Source organism: Protopterus annectens, chromosome 9.part0, assembly GCF_019279795.1.
Source record: "Protopterus annectens isolate FY-2018-M chromosome 9.part0, PAN1.0, whole genome shotgun sequence".
Classification (NCBI taxonomy): domain Eukaryota; kingdom Metazoa; phylum Chordata; order Ceratodontiformes; family Protopteridae; genus Protopterus; species Protopterus annectens.
The window spans coordinates 131,353,317-131,372,378 of NC_056743.1; the positions used below are offsets into that span (position 1 = coordinate 131,353,317).

The window sequence follows — 19,062 nt, forward strand, 5'->3', positions numbered from 1 at the left end:
TTTAGCAACCGAGGAAGAACTTTCCCTTTCTCCTATGCAAGATAGAAATGAGAGTAATGTGACACATGACACTGTCAAAAAACAGACAGACTATACAAAAGCTTTAGTTGTTACTTTTAGTGTGGAGCATAAGTTCTTAATTTCCATATTCCAGAAAAACTGGACCCTGTTATTAGATGACCCTTATGTTACACAACATGTAGGCGACAAACCACTCATTGTATATAAAAAGGCTTGAGCTTTAAAGATTTGTTAAAGAAAGGACAAGCTATTGCCTATAGTAATAAATGTGGAATGTTTAAATGTGGTGCATGTACAAGGTGTAACAAAATAAGAGAAACAGATAATTTCACTATAAGAAATTATGAGTTAAAAGGAAAGTAAAATTGTAACTCTAAAGCAGTGGTCTACCTGGCACAATGCAGTTCATGCACTGCATTTTATATAGGAAAAACAGAGAGGAAGATTAGCCAAAGAATTTATGAGCATGAATATGCCATAAGAAAATTCAACATAAATAATACCTTATCTAAACATATGGAATTTCCAAGCCATAAGTTTTACTTTATTTTTATTTACCTTGTACTTATAAATGACAAAAATACATGGGGACTGCAATTAGAATTAATGGAATTAAAATGGCAGCTGTAGCTGCAAGCAGACTCATGGCCAGGTATAAATGAACGTACCTCAATTTCTGCAGTGATAAAATTAAAGGCTTTAGAAAGAAAGAAATTATTAAGATCGAATAGCAAAGTTTTTTAGTATAATTATATGAATAAATATTTAGTAGATATTAAACTACAAGGAATTTTAGGAAATATGTACTTATGTGTTGTATATTTATTTATAGTTCAACTTTATTATGGTAGAGATGGTGTCTTATGTTCTTATAAATAGTGACAATTTTTCTATTGAAGTGTTTTTAAAGAAGTATCACTTTAAATAATTGTCTTAGCCAATGAAATGTTTTTAGGTCTTATTTAATGGAACTGATGAACTGTATGTGTTGTCTGAAGAAGTTTAATATTGGATTAGATGAAAGCGGTAACCATTTTTGGCTCACATGAGTGTTTTTACAGCTTGGTTCATTGATTTGTATGCATTTATTTAACTGCTGACAGTCCTGTCTACAGTCTTTGCTGTTAACTACAGAAATGCAATGCTATGGTCATTTATTTACATCTTTGTTTCAATGTGTAAGATAGCCTTGATAATCATTTCAGACAGATTTTAAGTAGAGGATGCACTGTGTGCATTTAGTACAAGGATATCAATGCTGTTGATGTTGTTTTCATAACTCTCAGGGTGTTCACACTTTTTATTTTAAGTCTATTCCCCATGGTGCACACATATCTGTGAGAAGATTTTCTTTGGTATTGCTTGTTGTTGTAGTCAGAACAACCAACACTTGCAAGCCATTAGAAGCTAACAATTGTCAGTCCTAATGCATGTGCATGCCATTATGTAGGTACTTTCACCATGTTTACACCCACTAGACCATGTGATTTTCTTTTTTATGGTATTCAGGAATGCTAATGATTTCACAGCTCATTTGCATCTTCACATTGCTCGAAGGGTTGAATCTACACTATGTAAAGGTAGTGGTGTAGTATAGAAGTGGAAGTACAGGAGACTGATTGGACACAGACAGACCATTTCTGATAGTTACAGATATCTCCTGTTAGTGGTCCTGAAATGTCACATACTTTACTGAATGTTCTGTGTTTCTTACTCACACACACACACACACACACTACTTTGGTGTCAGCCTCAGGCTACTGCCCCCACCATGTACAAATGATGATGACTGCGTCCTGCCTTTGTTTATTTGGGTTTGACTTAGGGTTGCATATATCTCTGATGCACAGAGTGGATAGATAAGAGACTGACAGTATGCAGGTAGTTTATATTCATACTCATTTGTTCATATAATAATGGTTCCACACTTACTTTGACATTACCACAGTTATGAGTCATGTGCTTTGGAGCTATTTCTGTCTGATGCTATCTGTACACAAACATTAAATGTGTAAATAAGGTTTGCGGACATAAGATGGTATCATTTTTAATATTTGCATGTGCTTAGATTGTTATGTGTATTCCTTTGCTGGTGGGTTTGTGTGGTATCATTTTCCTCTTAGTTGCTGTGTGTGTGTGTGCTAACCTTTGAGTCTTAGGTCTTTGCATCTTAGCCAGGGCAAGGGCATACTGTGCAAACTTACATCTGCCTGCTACCTCTGCAGCTGGAGGTACTCCCTCAGAATACTCATATGTATGTGCTGAAGTGCTGCCCTTGCCTGTAGTCCAAAAATGTGTGGTCTTGGCCCTTGCTGTCTCTGTTGCAACGGTTTCCTCAAGATGATATTGTGCACGTCATACTCCAGGACATCCCCAATGTGTCTAGACAGTGGAACCATGACTTCAGCATGCTAAACACATGCTCTATGATGTTTCTAGTTTAAGTGTGGGCATTGCTGTATCCTTCATCGGTGTGTGTGTGTGTGTGTGTGTGTGTGTGTGTGTGTGTGTGTGTGTGTGTAAGTCTGCACATGTCCTCATGTGCATTTCTGATGTCATGAGCCATGGTTTTAGTGCATAACCTGCATCACCCAGCAGATGGCCTCATGGAACATCACCCCTAGCAAACCTTGTGTAAAGCTGCGAGGTGTGCCGTATGTGTGTGCCATAGTAACTGCCTGAGTTGTCTACAGAGACACTGTGGTGATCTCTCAGGCATTACAGAACCTGGCAGTTGACTGAGTGGAACCTCTTCCTGTTGATGTACTCCTTTTCTGTTTCCCCAGGTGGGGCATTTATTTCTATGTGAGTGAAGTCTATGAGCCCCCAAAATGTCAGGAAGGTGTGCTACAGCATACAATTCCTGCATTGCCCTTGCTCTCTCTCTTCTGCAGGGCATGGAAAATAGATTTAGTCCCTTGCATGTTGTAGCATATGATTAAGACACTGGTGCAATATTCTGGAGGCTGATGCCTGTGACACCCATTGTATATCCCTGTGGTCCTCTGCAATGTAACAACAGCTAATATCCTTAATGCTACACATGCCTTAATTTCCATTGGTATAGGTTTTCCTCAAATTCCCCAAGGTCTGAGGTAGGGGTGACAAAGGTAGCAGAATACATATAGTGTTTCCTATCAACCCTGTATTGCTCTGTTATTTCAGTATCATGAAGTCCATGATATGTTAAACAGGGTCTGAACACCTTTCTTCTTCTTGGGTGAAGTCTGTCAGCAGCAACTTAGATTTGAGAGCATTGCAGATGCACATGCAAGAGAGCAGCAGTAGCCCATAATGTTGCATTTTTTTCTGAATGTGATGTTCACTGTATTCCAATACATCCTGTTGTTTATGGTAAAGGGCTACATCATCTCTACATGGTTATTTTATAGTTTCCTAAATGGCTCCAAGATCTTGGATTGGTTAACTAGCATGTAATTCAGCTGTTTATGCTTTCATTGGCATAGTCTTCTGTTTACCTTTGCTTGGGGGCTCTACATGAAGTGTATAAATTATAGCAGCACAGAAATTAGCCATTCATGAATCTAGCCTGGTGCCTTTTAAATGAGTTTGATTTTTTTATTAATTGTTATAAGATATGGTGTTTTTTTTTTTTTTTTTACTTTCTGAAGGCACGGGTGAAGATTCTAAGTGGCAGTGTTTGAATAAAGAGTGTGGAACCAGACAGCAACTTTTATTTTATTTTTTTTTCTATTGTAGTATTAGAGATTTTAGAAAGTAATTTTATATTATAAAAGTACATTAGAAGGAGAGGAAACGTGAACTTTAGCTTTTAGTCGATAGCATGGAATTAGCAACCGACATACCTCCTGACTTAAGTGAGTAATTAAACAAAGCCTGTACTGAAAGTCAAGAGACTGAAATAAGTGATTGTGTTATATTTTGGTTTCATGATGCTGTATTTTACAGATTGGCCAAACATCCCCCAAACATACTTTAAACTCTGCAACCAAAAGATGTTCCCCTTAACTCAGAGCAATGTGGAAAATGATCATCCTAGGCTTGCAATCCCTCCATTAGGAGCTGCAGTGTCATAAGAGTTTTGCAGAAGCTGTTTTCATTTCAACATTACACTTAATATATTTTTGAGCCTCTTATCCTCTTGTACTTTTGAACCACAGCAACACCTCTCTGTTTGACTTTTCTTCCATATTTCTTTTATTCTAACAATGCCTGAGCAGAAGATTTCTCTGCAGTTGTGTGTGTGTGTGTGTGTTTAGTATGATCTTAATAATAAGTGACTAATTTAAGTAATAAATAAATCCATTAGAATCTGGAATACTTTTTAGGTTTGGGGAACTCTGTTCAGGACTTTTTTCTTTGTTTCAAATCCAGATTTGTGTTCCCTAAACCTATAGTAGAAAATATTTAGTTCACTCCAAATATAACCACTGATGATTATTATATACACAAATATCAAAATACATTTCTGATTGTATATAGATATATGTGAATGCGTACACTGTTATATGGGAAATGCAGACCTTGAAATTTGAGTTTTGCACTTTTAGCAACAGTTCCCCAAAATATGTTGTGTCTGGTAGCAACAATGGAACTTCTTTAAAACTAAGAAATAATTTGCTGAACTTGCCTTTTACACATACAGATCGCTTTCCTGTCCAGTGTCCATCCTTCAAGCACATTCTATGCTGACTTCCACTTAGTTGATAAGAATTATTGCATGCAAACCGAAGCACTGTTCCAGCTGTTGCATAGTTGTCAGTAATATGTCCAGTTCCTTCTACAGTCTCCATATATCCATGGACTGGTACATCAGTCACCAGACAGGCCTGTAGCTTTTCACCTGGAACTGAGACAGGAGAACTTAAGGAAATAAATGTTGCAGGATCTTATTGTGTCACACAGATTTATATAACTGCATACGTAATGATTTTCTTTCATTTGTAAAGAAAAGAAGAAAGACAATTCAGTACTTTCAATTGCCACCACACACAAATATAATATACTGTGGCCGAGCTATTTTAAGCCTAGCCAATTAACCCTTGTAAGACTCAAACCCTGCACCTTGTCTTTGTAAGGCAAACACCTTAACCATTAGGCCACTCTCCCAACCCATAAACTATATGGGCCTACTTCTAAATTTCAAAGTTTCAAAACTTTGAATTTCTTATGGTCGAGATCATAAGATCAAAGTTTTGAAACTTCAGTTTAAATGGAGCTAGGCAGACAGAGAGGAAAGGAATATTTACCATTTTCTTCACTGTAGTGCAGTCTCAGAGTTGGTATATTTAATTAACAGGGGGGCTTGCCCCTGCTAAAACGTAAAAGATTTTTTATTTACATCTTAAAGTTTCAAAACTTAAATTTTATGGTCTCGACCATAAGAAATTTGAAGTTTTGAAACTTCGAAATTTAGAAGTAGACCCATATAGTTTATACACACAAACACACACACACATACATATATATATATATATATATATATATATATATATATATATTTATATATGTTTATATATATGTTTTATATATATATATATACATATATATATATATATATATATATATATATATAGATATATATAGATATATATATATATATATATATATATACACACACACACACACACACACACACATATATATTTGCTGGAAAGGTACAATAGTTATATTGCAATGAACACTGCACTAAAAATCTCATGTATGACTTTCTCAGTTATAAAATCATGAATGGTTTCATAATGTGCATATGGAACTCTATAACATTCTGAATATATAGCTATGTACAAGTGTGTGTGTGTGTGTGTGTGTGTGTGTGTGTGTGTGTGTGTGTGTGTGTGTGTGTGTGTGTGTGTGCCTGGGTGTTGAAAATGTTGGCTATAAAACAGGGTAATGTGTTTTAATCTGAGCTAATACAGTATGGAGTTTGGAAGCATTCTCACAAAAAGCTAGTCAGGAAACGTACATGTACCAGCTACTAATGAGGTCTTAATTATGATTTCTCATGATACTAAAAATTACTGTAGAACCCAGAAGAACACTTCCAAATTAGCGTAAAAGAACTTTATTGACACTTTCATCAATAAGACTTCATCAGAAATTAAACAAAGTTGGTTAAACACCCTTTATAAATACTAAAGACACACCTTTCATCAATTATACAATTAGTTAAAACACAATTAACTTAAAAAGACAGGCTATTTGATAAAATATCAGATTGCCAGTTTGTCTACTAAAAAACATTTAATATTTATAACTTAATTCAAACTATAAAGTCTCTCTTTTTTCAACTTTATTTTTTAAATTTCCACCTCTAAAATCTAAATCAATATGCTCTAATATAGAAAATGTGGACTTTTTATACATGACACAATTAATGGAATGCCTATATAACACATCATTGTCATTTTTTATTTTTATTGCATAATATTGTTCTTTAATGCATTTATCTAAATTCCTCGTGGTCATTCCTATGTAATAAGCATAACATCCTGAACATAAAGCTATATATACTACATTAGAAGTACTGCAATTAAATAATAAAGATAATAAGAAATGACAATAATGCATGATATAGACATTCCATTAATTGTGTCTTGTATAGAAAGTTCACATTTTCTACATCAGAGCAGACTGATTTAGATTTAAGAGGCGGAAATTTAAAAAATAAAGTTGAAAGAAAGACTTTATCGCAACTTCAACTGGGAGCAAACAGTCCCCTCCCCCAGGTTTGAATGAAGTCATAAATATTAAATGTTTTTTTAGTAGACAGGAAACTGGCAATCTGATATTTTATCAAATAGTAGCCTGACTTTTTAAGTTAATTGTGTTTTATCTAATTGTATAATTGATTGAAGGTGAGTCTTTAGTATTTATAAAGTGGCTTTAACAAACATTGTTACATTTCTGATGGTCTTTTTGATGAACGCATCAATAAAGTTCTGTTGCGCTAATTTGGAGGTGTTCTGGGTTCTACAGTGATTTTTAGTTTGGTGTTTTGGTTCACTGTCAGTCTGTATTTGGTTGGAGTTTCATTTTATGGCAATTTTCTCAGAAGACAACCTACATGATCTCACCTTGTATTCTGTGCCGGATAGCCAGGTTCCACTCATGGAGGAAGTGGTAAAGGTTCTAAGTGAATTACAAAAGTCTGTGTCCTGTCTTACAATAAAATTGAGTCAAAGTAAAACTGTTGGTGAAAACAGCATTGCGAATAGTCAAAATTACAGCAAACCTGCTTTTTCTAACAAGAAAACTGCAGAGCAGATTAATTCAACTAAAGAGGTACTGTACAAAGATGTTTCCACAACTTTAAATTAATCTTGTGACCCGTTTTGCTTAAATATGACTGATTTCTCTGATTCTATTACAAATGAAACTAAATATAATTTATTTGAGTTGGAGAAAGGTCTCAAGAAATACAGGTCATTAGTTGTGGAAAAGAAATATTTTGAACATTGTATTAATAACAACATAATACCTAAAGGGTTAATATTCTTTAAGGCTCCGAATGGAGTTCATAAGGATGAACCTTTTTTCAAGAACTTGTTACATTTTTCAACAAAGCAGGGCTAGAGTTTTTGAGACTCTTAATACAACGTAATAAGAGTATTGAGACACTGAAAAGTCAACTAGAGACACTTGATAATAATTTGAAACATATTACTGATGACCATAATCATCAGTTAAACAACTATATTCAAGTACTGAATTCCATTGAAAAGTATGAGCAGTTAATTATACAATGGAAAATGAGAAAGAGTGAACATGACCTTAAGGAATACAGTCAGGGTATTGCTTATTTATTAGACCCTGACAAGAAACAGTTATGTTCCAATACTAATTTCATGAAGCTGTCATACAGCTCTGTGGTGAAAACCAAGACTGGCCCTTTAAATCAAAGTAACAAGCAAGTTACTAGCGTGATGACTGCATCAGAATCTCTACGTCACCATCAGTGAAGTCCCAGTATGGGGAACAACAACGGAGCAGTTAGTGGAACTACCAGTATTGCAAACAAAACGTTTGCGAATGGCAATTCAAGTTCAAAAAACTTTAAAGGAACTGTGAACAACAAGATGCCAAAACAAACATGAGGAAGGAGTCATTTTCAGAAGTGAACAACGTCAGTGTTCCTGCTTTTACAGTGAGTACTGTGAACAAAATCCACAATTTAACTGATTTGACTTTGACTGATTCTCAGTTGCGAGTGTTGTAATTGGTTTTAATTTTATTCCTAGTAAGTGAGCTAATTTATCTCAAACTCTGACTGAGATAAAATTGTACATAAGAAAACTTAATTTAATGTATATTTTAAAAGATGTTCAAGTAGATATTTGTAATAACATCAAAAACCTTCAGCTTATAATCCTTCACTACATAGTACTTGAGAGAGAGACATTAGGTCTATTGTATATAATAAAGCAGATTTTTCCTTTTTTAATTTAACTAATAGTGACAGAAAAATACTGTTAGATTTTAAAGAGGAAAGAAATTTATGCTTTATGCAAGCTGACAAAGGGGGAGGGATGGTCTTTATGTACCAGTGAATATAATGTTGATATGGAAAGTATTTTAAACAACAACAATAAATATCAGGAAGTTAACAAGTTGCAAATTGAAAGAAGTAATAAATATGTTAAATACTGTTTATATGAATGGCTTATGAATGGTGAATTTTCCTTAGACTTGTACTACTTTTTGTTAGTAGAAACTCTAAGGTAGGGTGTTTTGTTTGGTATACCTAAAATTCACGAGCATTCATTGCATCCACCCTTCCAACCCATTGTTTTACCAGCAGATAGTGTTATAGAAGGTATTTCATTATACCTGGACAGTTTATTAAACCCACTTGTACAAGAGTCACCATCTTACATTAAAGATTCTTGGTCTTTTTTAGACCAAATTAGGATGAGTACCATGAAAAACAATTTTTTTGAACTAGATAAAGGTTTTTTTTTTCTGATGACAATAGATGCAGTTTCCTTGTATACATTTTTATTTATTTTATTTATTTTACATTTGTTGACCAGGCTGGTCTAACTAGATATATGTCCATTTTCAGTAGAGGCCCGAGGAGAAAAGCTCCAATATAGGCAATAGTATCATAGCATATAATATATGTAATAGAAGGAAGTTACATTACATTGTTTGAGATTAAACAAAAAAATTGTGTACAGAGTCACCTAGAAAAAAAAACATTAGATAACATATAATACAAAAGAAAAAATGACAAATAATTGTTATTTTAAATCAGAGGCCTGGTTACAGGCATACAAACATATGCTTACTTACAGTACAGTAGAGGGTGAGTTCATTTAGAGAAGTAAGTCTTGAAACAGTGCTGAGAGGAAGTCTCTTTTAATACTAGGAAGTGGTTAGCATTCTAGTTACAGTAGATAGGCATGATAAAACAACAGAGCAGATAAGTAAAGGGAGTGGGAGATAGGGAAATAGATTTTAGTCATGGTTAGAGCAGGGACATAGCCGGTGTGTTTTGAGATATTCTTTAAGATATTTTTGAAGCGTAATCTGGAAGAAAGTGATGAGAGTTCCTTGGGAAGCTGGTCCCAGGCTTTTCCCGCTGTGTTGGAGAATAGAGATCCCCTGCCTTGTTGTTAGATTTAGCAGTGGAGACTAGAAGCTTATTAGCAGAGCGTAGTGTTTCCAGATTTTTATGTGGGGTAATTACACTAGTGAGGATTGGAGTATTCTTAGGGTGGTAGAGAATCTTTTGGGTAATAGTCAGTTGTTTTGAAAGTAGTTGGTTCTGCAGTTCTAGCCATCGTAACTGTTTAGGATTGTGGCAGTGATGGGTTCTAAAAGGGGAGCCAGTGGCACATCTGGCAATGTTATAGCTGGTTGCAAGTTTGCTAAGGTTGTTTTTAGATAGGTTAGTATAAATGGCAGAGGCATAAAACCGGGTAGAGATAAGGTGGGTTTGGGCAATGGTAGTTCTAGCTAATGGTGTGAGGAAGGGTTTGATTCTATAAAGGGGGCCTAGTTTTTTGTTGACTGATTTTATAGTAGCATAAATGTGATCATCATAGCTAAGGCTGTGGTCTATTGTAATTCCTAAGAGTCGTGTTGCAGTGTCTAGGGATATGGTAGTTCCATTGTTAGAAGTTACTGTGAAGTGACATTGTGGAGCCCTTTTGGTAGGAGCAAAAAGCAATAATTTAGTTTTTTTGGGGGTCAGGAGGAGGCAATGTTGCACAAACCAATTTTCAACAATATGAAATACTGTTTGGGTTAGGGTATGGAAACAGAATTAGCAGAGCATATTAAAGTTGAATCATCAGCATATTGTATGGAGGTACCTTGTGGAATTTTAGAGTTAAGATCATTAATACAGATTGAAAAGAGAAGAGGGCCTAATATGGAGCCTTGGGGTACTCCAATGTTGACAGGGAGGGGTGTAGATAAATTATTATCCCAGAGAACAGCTCGATGTCTGTTATCTAAATAGGATTTAAACCGAAGTATTGCCTGTGGGTCAAGAGATAGGGATTTTAGTATATCAGTAAGTAGGTAATGGTTAACCATGTCAAAGGCTTTCGATAGGTCAATAAATAGTGCAGAGGGAAGAGAGTTATTATTACGATGTTTGTTAATACAGTCAGAAAAAGATAGCAAGGCAGTGATTGTACTATGGTGAGGCCTAAAGCCATGCTGACAGTTAGCAAGTAAATTATTAGAGAGAGAAGGTGGATGAGTAGCTGTCGGTGGATACATTTCTCATAATTTTTGCTATTGGAGAGAGTAAGGCAATTAGCCAAAAGTTAGAAATCTCTGTAGAGGAACCACCCTTATGCAGAGGGATGATGTGTGAGACTTTCTAGATGGAGGGGATTGTTCCTTCTGTAATTGTTCTATTTATAAGGATGGATATAGGATAAGCAATGGCTTTAGATGCAATTTGAAGATATTCAGCTGGTAGATGGCCAGCTGAAGGGGTACATGTTTGAGTTTTTGAAGGAGGGAGCAGATGAGGGATGTTGGTACTGGCTAAAGATGAAAAGAAGGAGCTGGACTATTAATACTGACTGATAGGTTAGTGCTAACAAGGGGTAGTGTATTTGCCAGACTTTGAATAGCTTCAGTGAAGTAGTTGTTGAAGGAGCCAGCAATTTGCTTAGAGTTATTCTGGGTTATACCTGATGGGGTGGGAGTTTTGGAGTGCCCTGGCCTAAGCAGTTTGTTAATGCCTGACCAGAACTTTTGTGGTTTATGCTGGTGGGTTTGTTGTAGGTGAAGGTAGAATTTTTTTTGTCAAGCAGAACTTATTTTTTAGTGGTATTTTGTAACTGCTTAAAGTAAAGATGGTCTGCTAGGTTTTCAGAAGGTCTCCATCTGGCCTATATTTTATTACGTAGGAGAATCTTTTGTCTCGGTTCTTTGGTGAGCCATGGAGCAATTTTGGTTCGTATTCTGGTAGAGCGAGAGGGGGCATGGCAATCAAGGATTTGTAGGAATTTTGTATTGAAGTAAGACACTGCTTCTGGTAGAGCGAGAGGGGGCATGGCAATCAAGGATGAGTAGGAATTTTGTATTGAAGTAAGATACTGCTTCTGGTAGAGCGAGAGGGGGCATGGCAATCAAGGATTTGTAGGAATTTTGTATTGAAGTAAGATACTGCTTCTGGTAGAGCGAGAGGGGGCATGGCAATCAAGGATTTGTAGGAATGTTGTATTGAAGTAAGATACTGCTTCTGGTAGAGCGAGAGGGGGCATGGCAATCAAGGATTTGTAGGAATGTTGTATTGAAGTAAGATACTGCTTCTGGTAGAGCGAGAGGGGGCATGGCAATCAAGGATTTGTAGGAATGTTGTATTGAAGTAAGATACTGCTTCTGGTAGAGCGAGAGGGGGCATGGCAATCAAGGATGAGTAGGAATTTTGTATTGAAGTAAGATACTGCTTCTGGTAGAGCGAGAGGGGGCATGGCAATCAAGGATTTGTAGGAATGTTGTATTGAAGTAAGATACTGCTTCTGGTAGAGCGAGAGGGGGCATGGCAATCAAGGATGAGTAGGAATTTTGTATTGAAGTAAGATACTGCTTCTGGTAGAGCGAGAGGGGGCATGGCAATCAAGGATGAGTAGGAATTTTGTATTGAAGTAAGATACTGCTTCTGGTAGAGCGAGAGGGGGCATGGCAATCAAGGATTTGTAGGAATGTTGTATTGAAGTAAGATACTGCTTCATCTAGTTGAAGATGATGAAGTGTTGACCAGTCACATGCCTTAAGTTCATTTAGGAAGTTTTCTGGATTAAAGTGTTTTTTAGAATGTGAGGTTTTGAAAAGATTAGGATTGCGGCTATGGATTTTTGTTTAATTATATAGGTTAGAGAGCGGTCACTAATGTAGTCTGGAAGGGCACCTGGTTTATATGTATCGGGGGTGACTATTTATAAGGATCCAGTCTAGGGTGCTTTCTTTATTGGCTGGTTTATGGATTCTAGTAGGGGTGGTTATAATTTGGGAAAAGCCATATAGATTTATGTGGGAGGTAGGATTAGGTGAGCAGCAGGTAGCCCAGTCTATAGTAAAGTAGCCTAGTACTATGGTTTCCTGAGGTAGGTGAGTGGAGAGGCAACTGAAGATATTTTCAAGAGTATTAATATTATTTCCAGGGGGCAGATAGGAGCAAATTATGTAGCCACTGGGGATGCACAAGCCAGTGCATTTCTTTGTGCCAGTGCCAAGCCCGGATAAATGGGGAGGGTTGCGTTAGGAAGGGCATCCAGCGTAAAACTTTCTGCCACATAACTTATGGTGCGAAAATTTCATATTTCCATACCAGATCGGTCAAGGCACGGGTTAACAACGACCGCACCAGTACTGTTAGCCAACAGGGTGCTGGCGGAAATTGGGCTACTGTTGGCCGAAGGAGAAGAGGAGGGCAAAGACATGCCTGAAGGCAGGAAGAGAGGAGGAAGGTTAGGAGTGTAGCAGTGAGGGTAGGAACTTTGAATGTTGGCAGTATGACTGGTATAGGAAGAGAGCTAGCTGATATGTTGGGGAGAAGGAAGGTTGATATATTGTGCGTGCAGGAGACCAGATGGAAGGGAAGTAAGGCCAGGTGTTTAGGAAATGGGTTCAAATTGTTCTATCATGGTGTGGATGGCAGGAGAAATGGGGTAGGGGTTATACTAAAGGAACAATATGCCAAGAGTGTTTTAGACGTGAAGAGAGTGTCTGACAGAGTGATGTTTATGAAGCTCAAAATTGATGGTGTAATGATGAATGTTGTTAGTGCATATGCTCCACAAGTTGGGTGTGCGATGGATGAGAAAGAGAAATTTTGGAGTGAGTTGGATGAAGTTGTGGTGAGTGTACCCATGGGTGAGAGACTAGTGATTGGAGCGGACTTTAATGGGCATGTTGGTGAAGTGAACAGAGGGGATGAGGAAGTGATGGGTAGGTATGGTGTTAAGGAGAGGAATGCAGAAGGTCAGATGATTGTGGATTTTGCGAAAAGGATGGACATGGCTGTGGTGAATACATATTTTAAGAAGAGGGAGGAGCATAGGGTGACGTACAAGAGTGGAGGAAGATGCACACAGGTGGATTATATCCTATGTAGGAGAGCCAGTCTGAAGGAGATTGGAGACTGTAAAGTGGTGGCAGGGGAAAGTGTAGTTAAGCAGCATAGAATGGTGGTCTGTAGGATGACGTTGGTGATCAAGAAGAGGAGGAGGAGTGTGAAAGCAGTGCCGAGGATTAAATGGTAGAAGTTAAAAAAGGGTGATTGTGAAGTGGAGTTTAGGGAAGAGTTAAGACGGGCACTTGGAGGCAGTGGAGAGTTACCGAATAGCTGGGTAACTACAGCAGAACTAGTAAGGGAGACTGCTAGAAAGGTGCTTGGTGTGACATCTGGACAGAGGAAGGAGGACAAGGAGACCTGGTGGTGGAATGAGGAAGTACAGGAGAGTATACAGAGGAAGAGGCTGGTGAAGAATAAATGGGATTGTCAAAGAGATGAAGAAAGTAGACATGAGTATACGGAGATGAGGCATATGGCAAAGAGAGAGGTGGCGAAAGCTAAGGATAAGGCGTATGGAGAGTTGTAAGAGAGATTGGACACTAAAGAGGGAGAAAAGGACCTGTACCGATTGGCTAGACAGAGGGACAGAGCTGGGAAAGATGTGCAGCAAGTAAGGGTGATAAAGGATAGTGAGGGAAAGGTACTCACAAGAGAGGAGAGTGTGTTGAGTAGATGGAAAGAGTATTTTGAGAGGCTGATGAATGAAGAGAATGAGAGAGAGAGAAGGTTGGACGATGTGGGGATAGTGAATCAGGAAGTGAAACAGATTAGCAAGGAGGAAGTAAGGACAGCTATGAAGAGGATGAAGAATGGAAAGGCTGTTGGCCCAGATGTCATCCCAATGGAAGCATGGAGGTGCTTAGAAGAAATGGCAGTGGAATTTTTAACTAGATTGTTTAATGAAATTTTGGAAAGTCAGAGGATGCCTGAGGAGTGGAGAAAAAGTGTTTTGGTACCTATCTTTAAGAATAAGGGTGATGTGCAGAGCTGCAGTAACGACAGAGGGATAAATTTGATCAGTCACAGCTTGAAGTTATGGGAGAGAGTAGTAGAAGCTAGGTTAAGAAGGGAGGTGATTAGTGATCAGCAGTATGGTTTCATGCCAGGAAAGAGCACTACAGATGCAATGTTTGCTCTGAGAGTGTTATTGGAGAAATACAGAGAAGGTCAGAAGGAGTTGCATTGTGTCTTTGTAGACTTGGAGAAAGCATATGACAGGGTGCCTAGAGAAGAGCTGTGGTACTGTATGAGGAAGTTGGGAGTGGCAGAGAAGTATTTAAGAGTGGTACAAGATATGTACGGGGGTAGTGTGACAGTGGTGAGGACTGTAGTGGGAGTGACAGATCCGTTTAAGGTGGAGGTGGGATTACATTAAGGATCAGCTCTGAGTCCTTTCTTATTTGCAGTAGCGATGGACAGGTTGACAGATGAGATCAGACAGGAGGCCCCGTGGACTATGATGTTTGCAGATGACACTGTGATCTGTAGTGAGAGTAGAAATCAGGTTGAGGAGACTCTGGAGAGGTGGAGATATGCTCTACAGAGCAGAGGAATGAAGGTCAGTAGGGCTAAAACAGAATATGTGTGTGTAAATGAGAGGGAGGGTAGAGGAATGGTGAGGATGCAGGGAGTAGAGTTGGTAAAGGTAGACGAGTTTAAGAACTTGGGATCAACAGTTCAGGGTAATGGTGAATGTGGAAGAGATGTGAAGAAGAGAGTACAGGCAGGGTGGAATGGGTGGAGAAGAGTGTCAGGAGTGATTTGTGACAGACGGGTCCCAGTAAGAGTGAAAGGGAAGGTCTACAAGACAGTAGTGAGACCAGCTATGTTATATGGGTTGGAGACAGTGGCATTGACAAAAAGGCAGGAGTCTGAGCTGGATGTGGCAGAGTTAAAGATGTTAAGATTTGCACTCGGTGTGACTAGGATGGATAGGATTAGGAATCAGAATATTAGAGGGTCAGCTCATGTTGGACAGTTTGGAGACAAAGCAAGAGAGATGACATTGTGTTGGTTTGGGCATGTGCTGAGCAGGGATGATGGGTACATTGGCAAAAAGATGCTAAGGATGGAGCTGTCAGGTAAGAGGAAAAGAGGAAGGCCTAAGATAAGGTTTATGGACGTGGTGAGAGAGGACATGCAGGCGGTTGGTGTGACAGAGCAAGATGCAGAGGATAGGAAGAAATGGAAAGAGATGGTCCGCTGTGGCGACCCCGAACGGGAAAAGCCGAAAGATGATGACGATGATTTACAGTTGTTGATTTGAAGTTTGACACTAAGGATTTCCGCATTGGTATTTGAGGGTAGGTACGCATTAAAGGTTTAACTTGAAGTTTGGATTTGTAGAGGATGGCTACTCCTCCACCCTTTTTGGTCATCCAATCACATCTCAAAATGTTATATCCAGGAGGGGTAATTTCTTGGTTCTGAGTAGTAGGCTTTTGCCATGTTTCTGTAATACAGAGGATATCAAATGAGTGTACTTCTAAGAGTGCATGATGGTGGGTTATTTTATTGTTTATACTATGGATGTTAAGATGGGCTATCAGGAGAGAGTTAGAGGGTCATTTTGGGGTATGGGTATTGGAAGTTTGGTTTTGTGGTTACTTGGTAATTTTATTTATAGGGCCAGGGTTTGGATGAACATCACCATCTAATAGGGAGTGTTGTTGAGGTCTTTGTATAATCTTTATGATGTTATAGTAGTTATTCAGGGTTTCCATCAATTCCTCAAGTGGAAGGGAAGAATATGTTTCCAATTTTTTGTATAAATACACTAAATGGAATGAATCTAATGTAGTATATGTTTAATGGAATTACTGTTAGAAAATAGTTATTTCTTTTTTAACAACAGATTTTATAAACAATTGCGAGGAGTGGCAATGGGAGCTACTGTAGCTCCAGCATATACAGGATTAGCTATGGGATGGTGGAAGAAATAAATTTTTACCTACAGTTATTTCACAATTTGAAGTTATTTTTTACTGTCGCTGTATTGATGACCTGTTTTTTATCATCAAGGGACCTGTGGAAAGTCACAAATTATTATTATCAGCTCTTAATTCTAGTAATACTTTTTTGACATTCGCACTAAGAGATGTAGAATATAAAGTAAACTACTTGGATGTTGAATTAACTTGGGATAAATCAGTTTGTAACTTTTCTAATAACATTTATAGAAAAAAGACATAGTCAAACAATTATGTACATTATCAAAGTAACCATCCACATTTTATGAAACAGAACATCCCAAAAGGGCAGTTTATTTGATCATCACGCATGATCAGTAAATATGTTGATTTTTATCTTAGAAGTGGTACACGTCTTGCTTGTTTTTACAGAGAGGTTATCGTAAAGATTTACTGGATAAAATTGCTTTTGAAATAATTAATATATGTACAACTAATTTCTCTCCCATCCTTATAAAAGGATTAATAAGTAAAAAAATGGTGACATCTATGAAGTCCACTCCTAGATGTGTTATTGAAATGTCTGTTGATAGTAGAAAAAAGTTATTTCTGTTATCAATGACAACTGGAAAATTATTTCAGGTAACAGTGATTTAAAAGAGATATTGGGTGAAACTCCCAGTTTTGTACATAAAAAAGGAAACAATAACATCAAAGGTATTTTGGAAAACAAACAAATAAAAGTTAATTATTTTATTTCCAATAAACCTAAAGGAATATATAAATGTCAAGAATGTAATGTTTGTAGGTATATACATGAAGGACCCCACATTTATCTTGATTTTTTTAAAATACACAATCCCAGTTCCAGGCAGATTTAATTGCAGTACTTCTAATGTAGTATATATAGCTTTGTGTTTTGGATGTTCTGCTTATTACACAGGAATGACCACAAGGAGTTTAAAATAAATGCATTAAAGAACATTACTATCCAATAAAAATAAAAAATGACAATAATGTGTTATATAGGCATTCCATTAATTGTGTCTTGTATAAAAATTCACATTTTATATATTACAGCATATTGATTTAGATTTAAGAGGTGGAAATTTTAAAACAAAGTTGAAAGAAGAGAGACTTTATGGCAACTTCGACTGAGGGCAGACAGTCCCCCAGGTTTGAATGAAGTCATAAATATTACATGTTTTTTAGTCGACAGGAAACTGGCAATCTGATATTTTATCAAATAGTAGCCTGTCTTTTTAAGTTAATTGTGTTTTAACTAATTGTATAATTGAATGAAGGTGTGTCTTTAGTATTTATAAAGTGGTTTTAACAAACTTTGTCACATTTCTGATGAAGTATTTTTGATGAAAGTGTCAATGAAGTTCTTTTGCGCTAATTTGGAGGTGGTGTTCTGGGTTCAACAGTGATTTTTAATTTGGTGTTTTGGTTCACGGCCAATCTGTTTTTGGTTATGATTTCTCATGATATAAAAATAGGCTCCTGGGTGGGAAGGCTTCATGAAGGAAGATTTTCATCTGGAGGATCATCAAAAAGACATTGGAAGCACTAAGTTCATCAGCCTAGCTACGGATAATTCATGAAGCATAGCATGTGGTGTGTCTATTACAGTGATCAGAAATTGGGGCCTGGGAAATGTTTATACCCTAAAAAAGGGGATGTGTGGACTATATATAGCTAAAAAAAGTTGCTGATGTTGAACTGCAAGTCAGGGGTCAGTATTTATGTTTGTTTTGCAACTGAAAAGCCAAAAGAGCTGGCATTTTCATTTTCCTGTTAGATGTGTACAATAAACCTGTGCTTTAATAGCCTGATGCCTCTAGTGGTGTTCTCTGGTACTTACACTGGTGGTGTGTGCATGGACAGTTGGCAATGGACTTGCCATTTACCATATATTGAAATGCCTCTGCTGCTAAGTTTAAATCATACTTTGGCTACCAGTTCCATACAAAGCTCTTATTCTTGTTTCCTCTGAAACATCTGATGCTGAATTAGTGTGCTTACTCCCATCTGGATGTGCTTTCCATGACTCCAGCTATGGAGACTCTTGCTACAAAGTCTTGTTGAGTGAAGGACTGATCAGATGATGGTACAACTGTAGCAAAACATAGTTGTTAGCCAATATAGCTGCTAAAGCCAAGACTGTGCTTGCCATATAAAATGACTAAGGGGGACAATAAGGGATCCTATGTGGTGGGATTGGAGTATTGAGCTACACAGAGAATTAGGAAAGAGGAGAGTGGGCAAAAATCATGTCACCTTGGCTGATAGCAGTGGCACTGAATGTTTATGGATATTTATTTATTTACATTTGTTAACTAGGATAGTCCAACTGAGTCAGCTAAAGCAAACCCCTTTTCAGTGGAGGCTCAGGGGGGAAAAGCTCCATCCATTTATAAGAATAGATAAAGTACACAAAAAAGAAAAAAGTTACAAGAATTTTCCTGGTAGGATAATATAATGCAGACTAAGCTTATTAACAAACATAAGCAAAAGAAGGAGATAATCTTAGACATTTACAATTACACTGATAATGTTTTACAATTACAAATACAAAGGGAAATAATTGCATGGACTGTG

The 19,062-nt window shown here is 37.3% G+C and overlaps 1 protein-coding gene across 4 annotated transcripts in view; it reads right to left on the bottom strand.

The window, feature by feature from the left end:
* Window positions 1-19,062, bottom strand: part of PAMR1 (peptidase domain containing associated with muscle regeneration 1) — a 1,499,432-nt gene that overhangs the window by 216,366 nt on the left and 1,264,004 nt on the right. For all 4 annotated transcript variants that reach the window (XM_044082656.1, XM_044082657.1, XM_044082655.1 and 1 more), the window contains one exon: window positions 4,634-4,852. In XM_044082656.1, coding sequence (XP_043938591.1) covers window positions 4,634-4,852 — 219 coding nt within the window. The remainder of the gene's footprint in view (window positions 1-4,633; window positions 4,853-19,062) is intronic.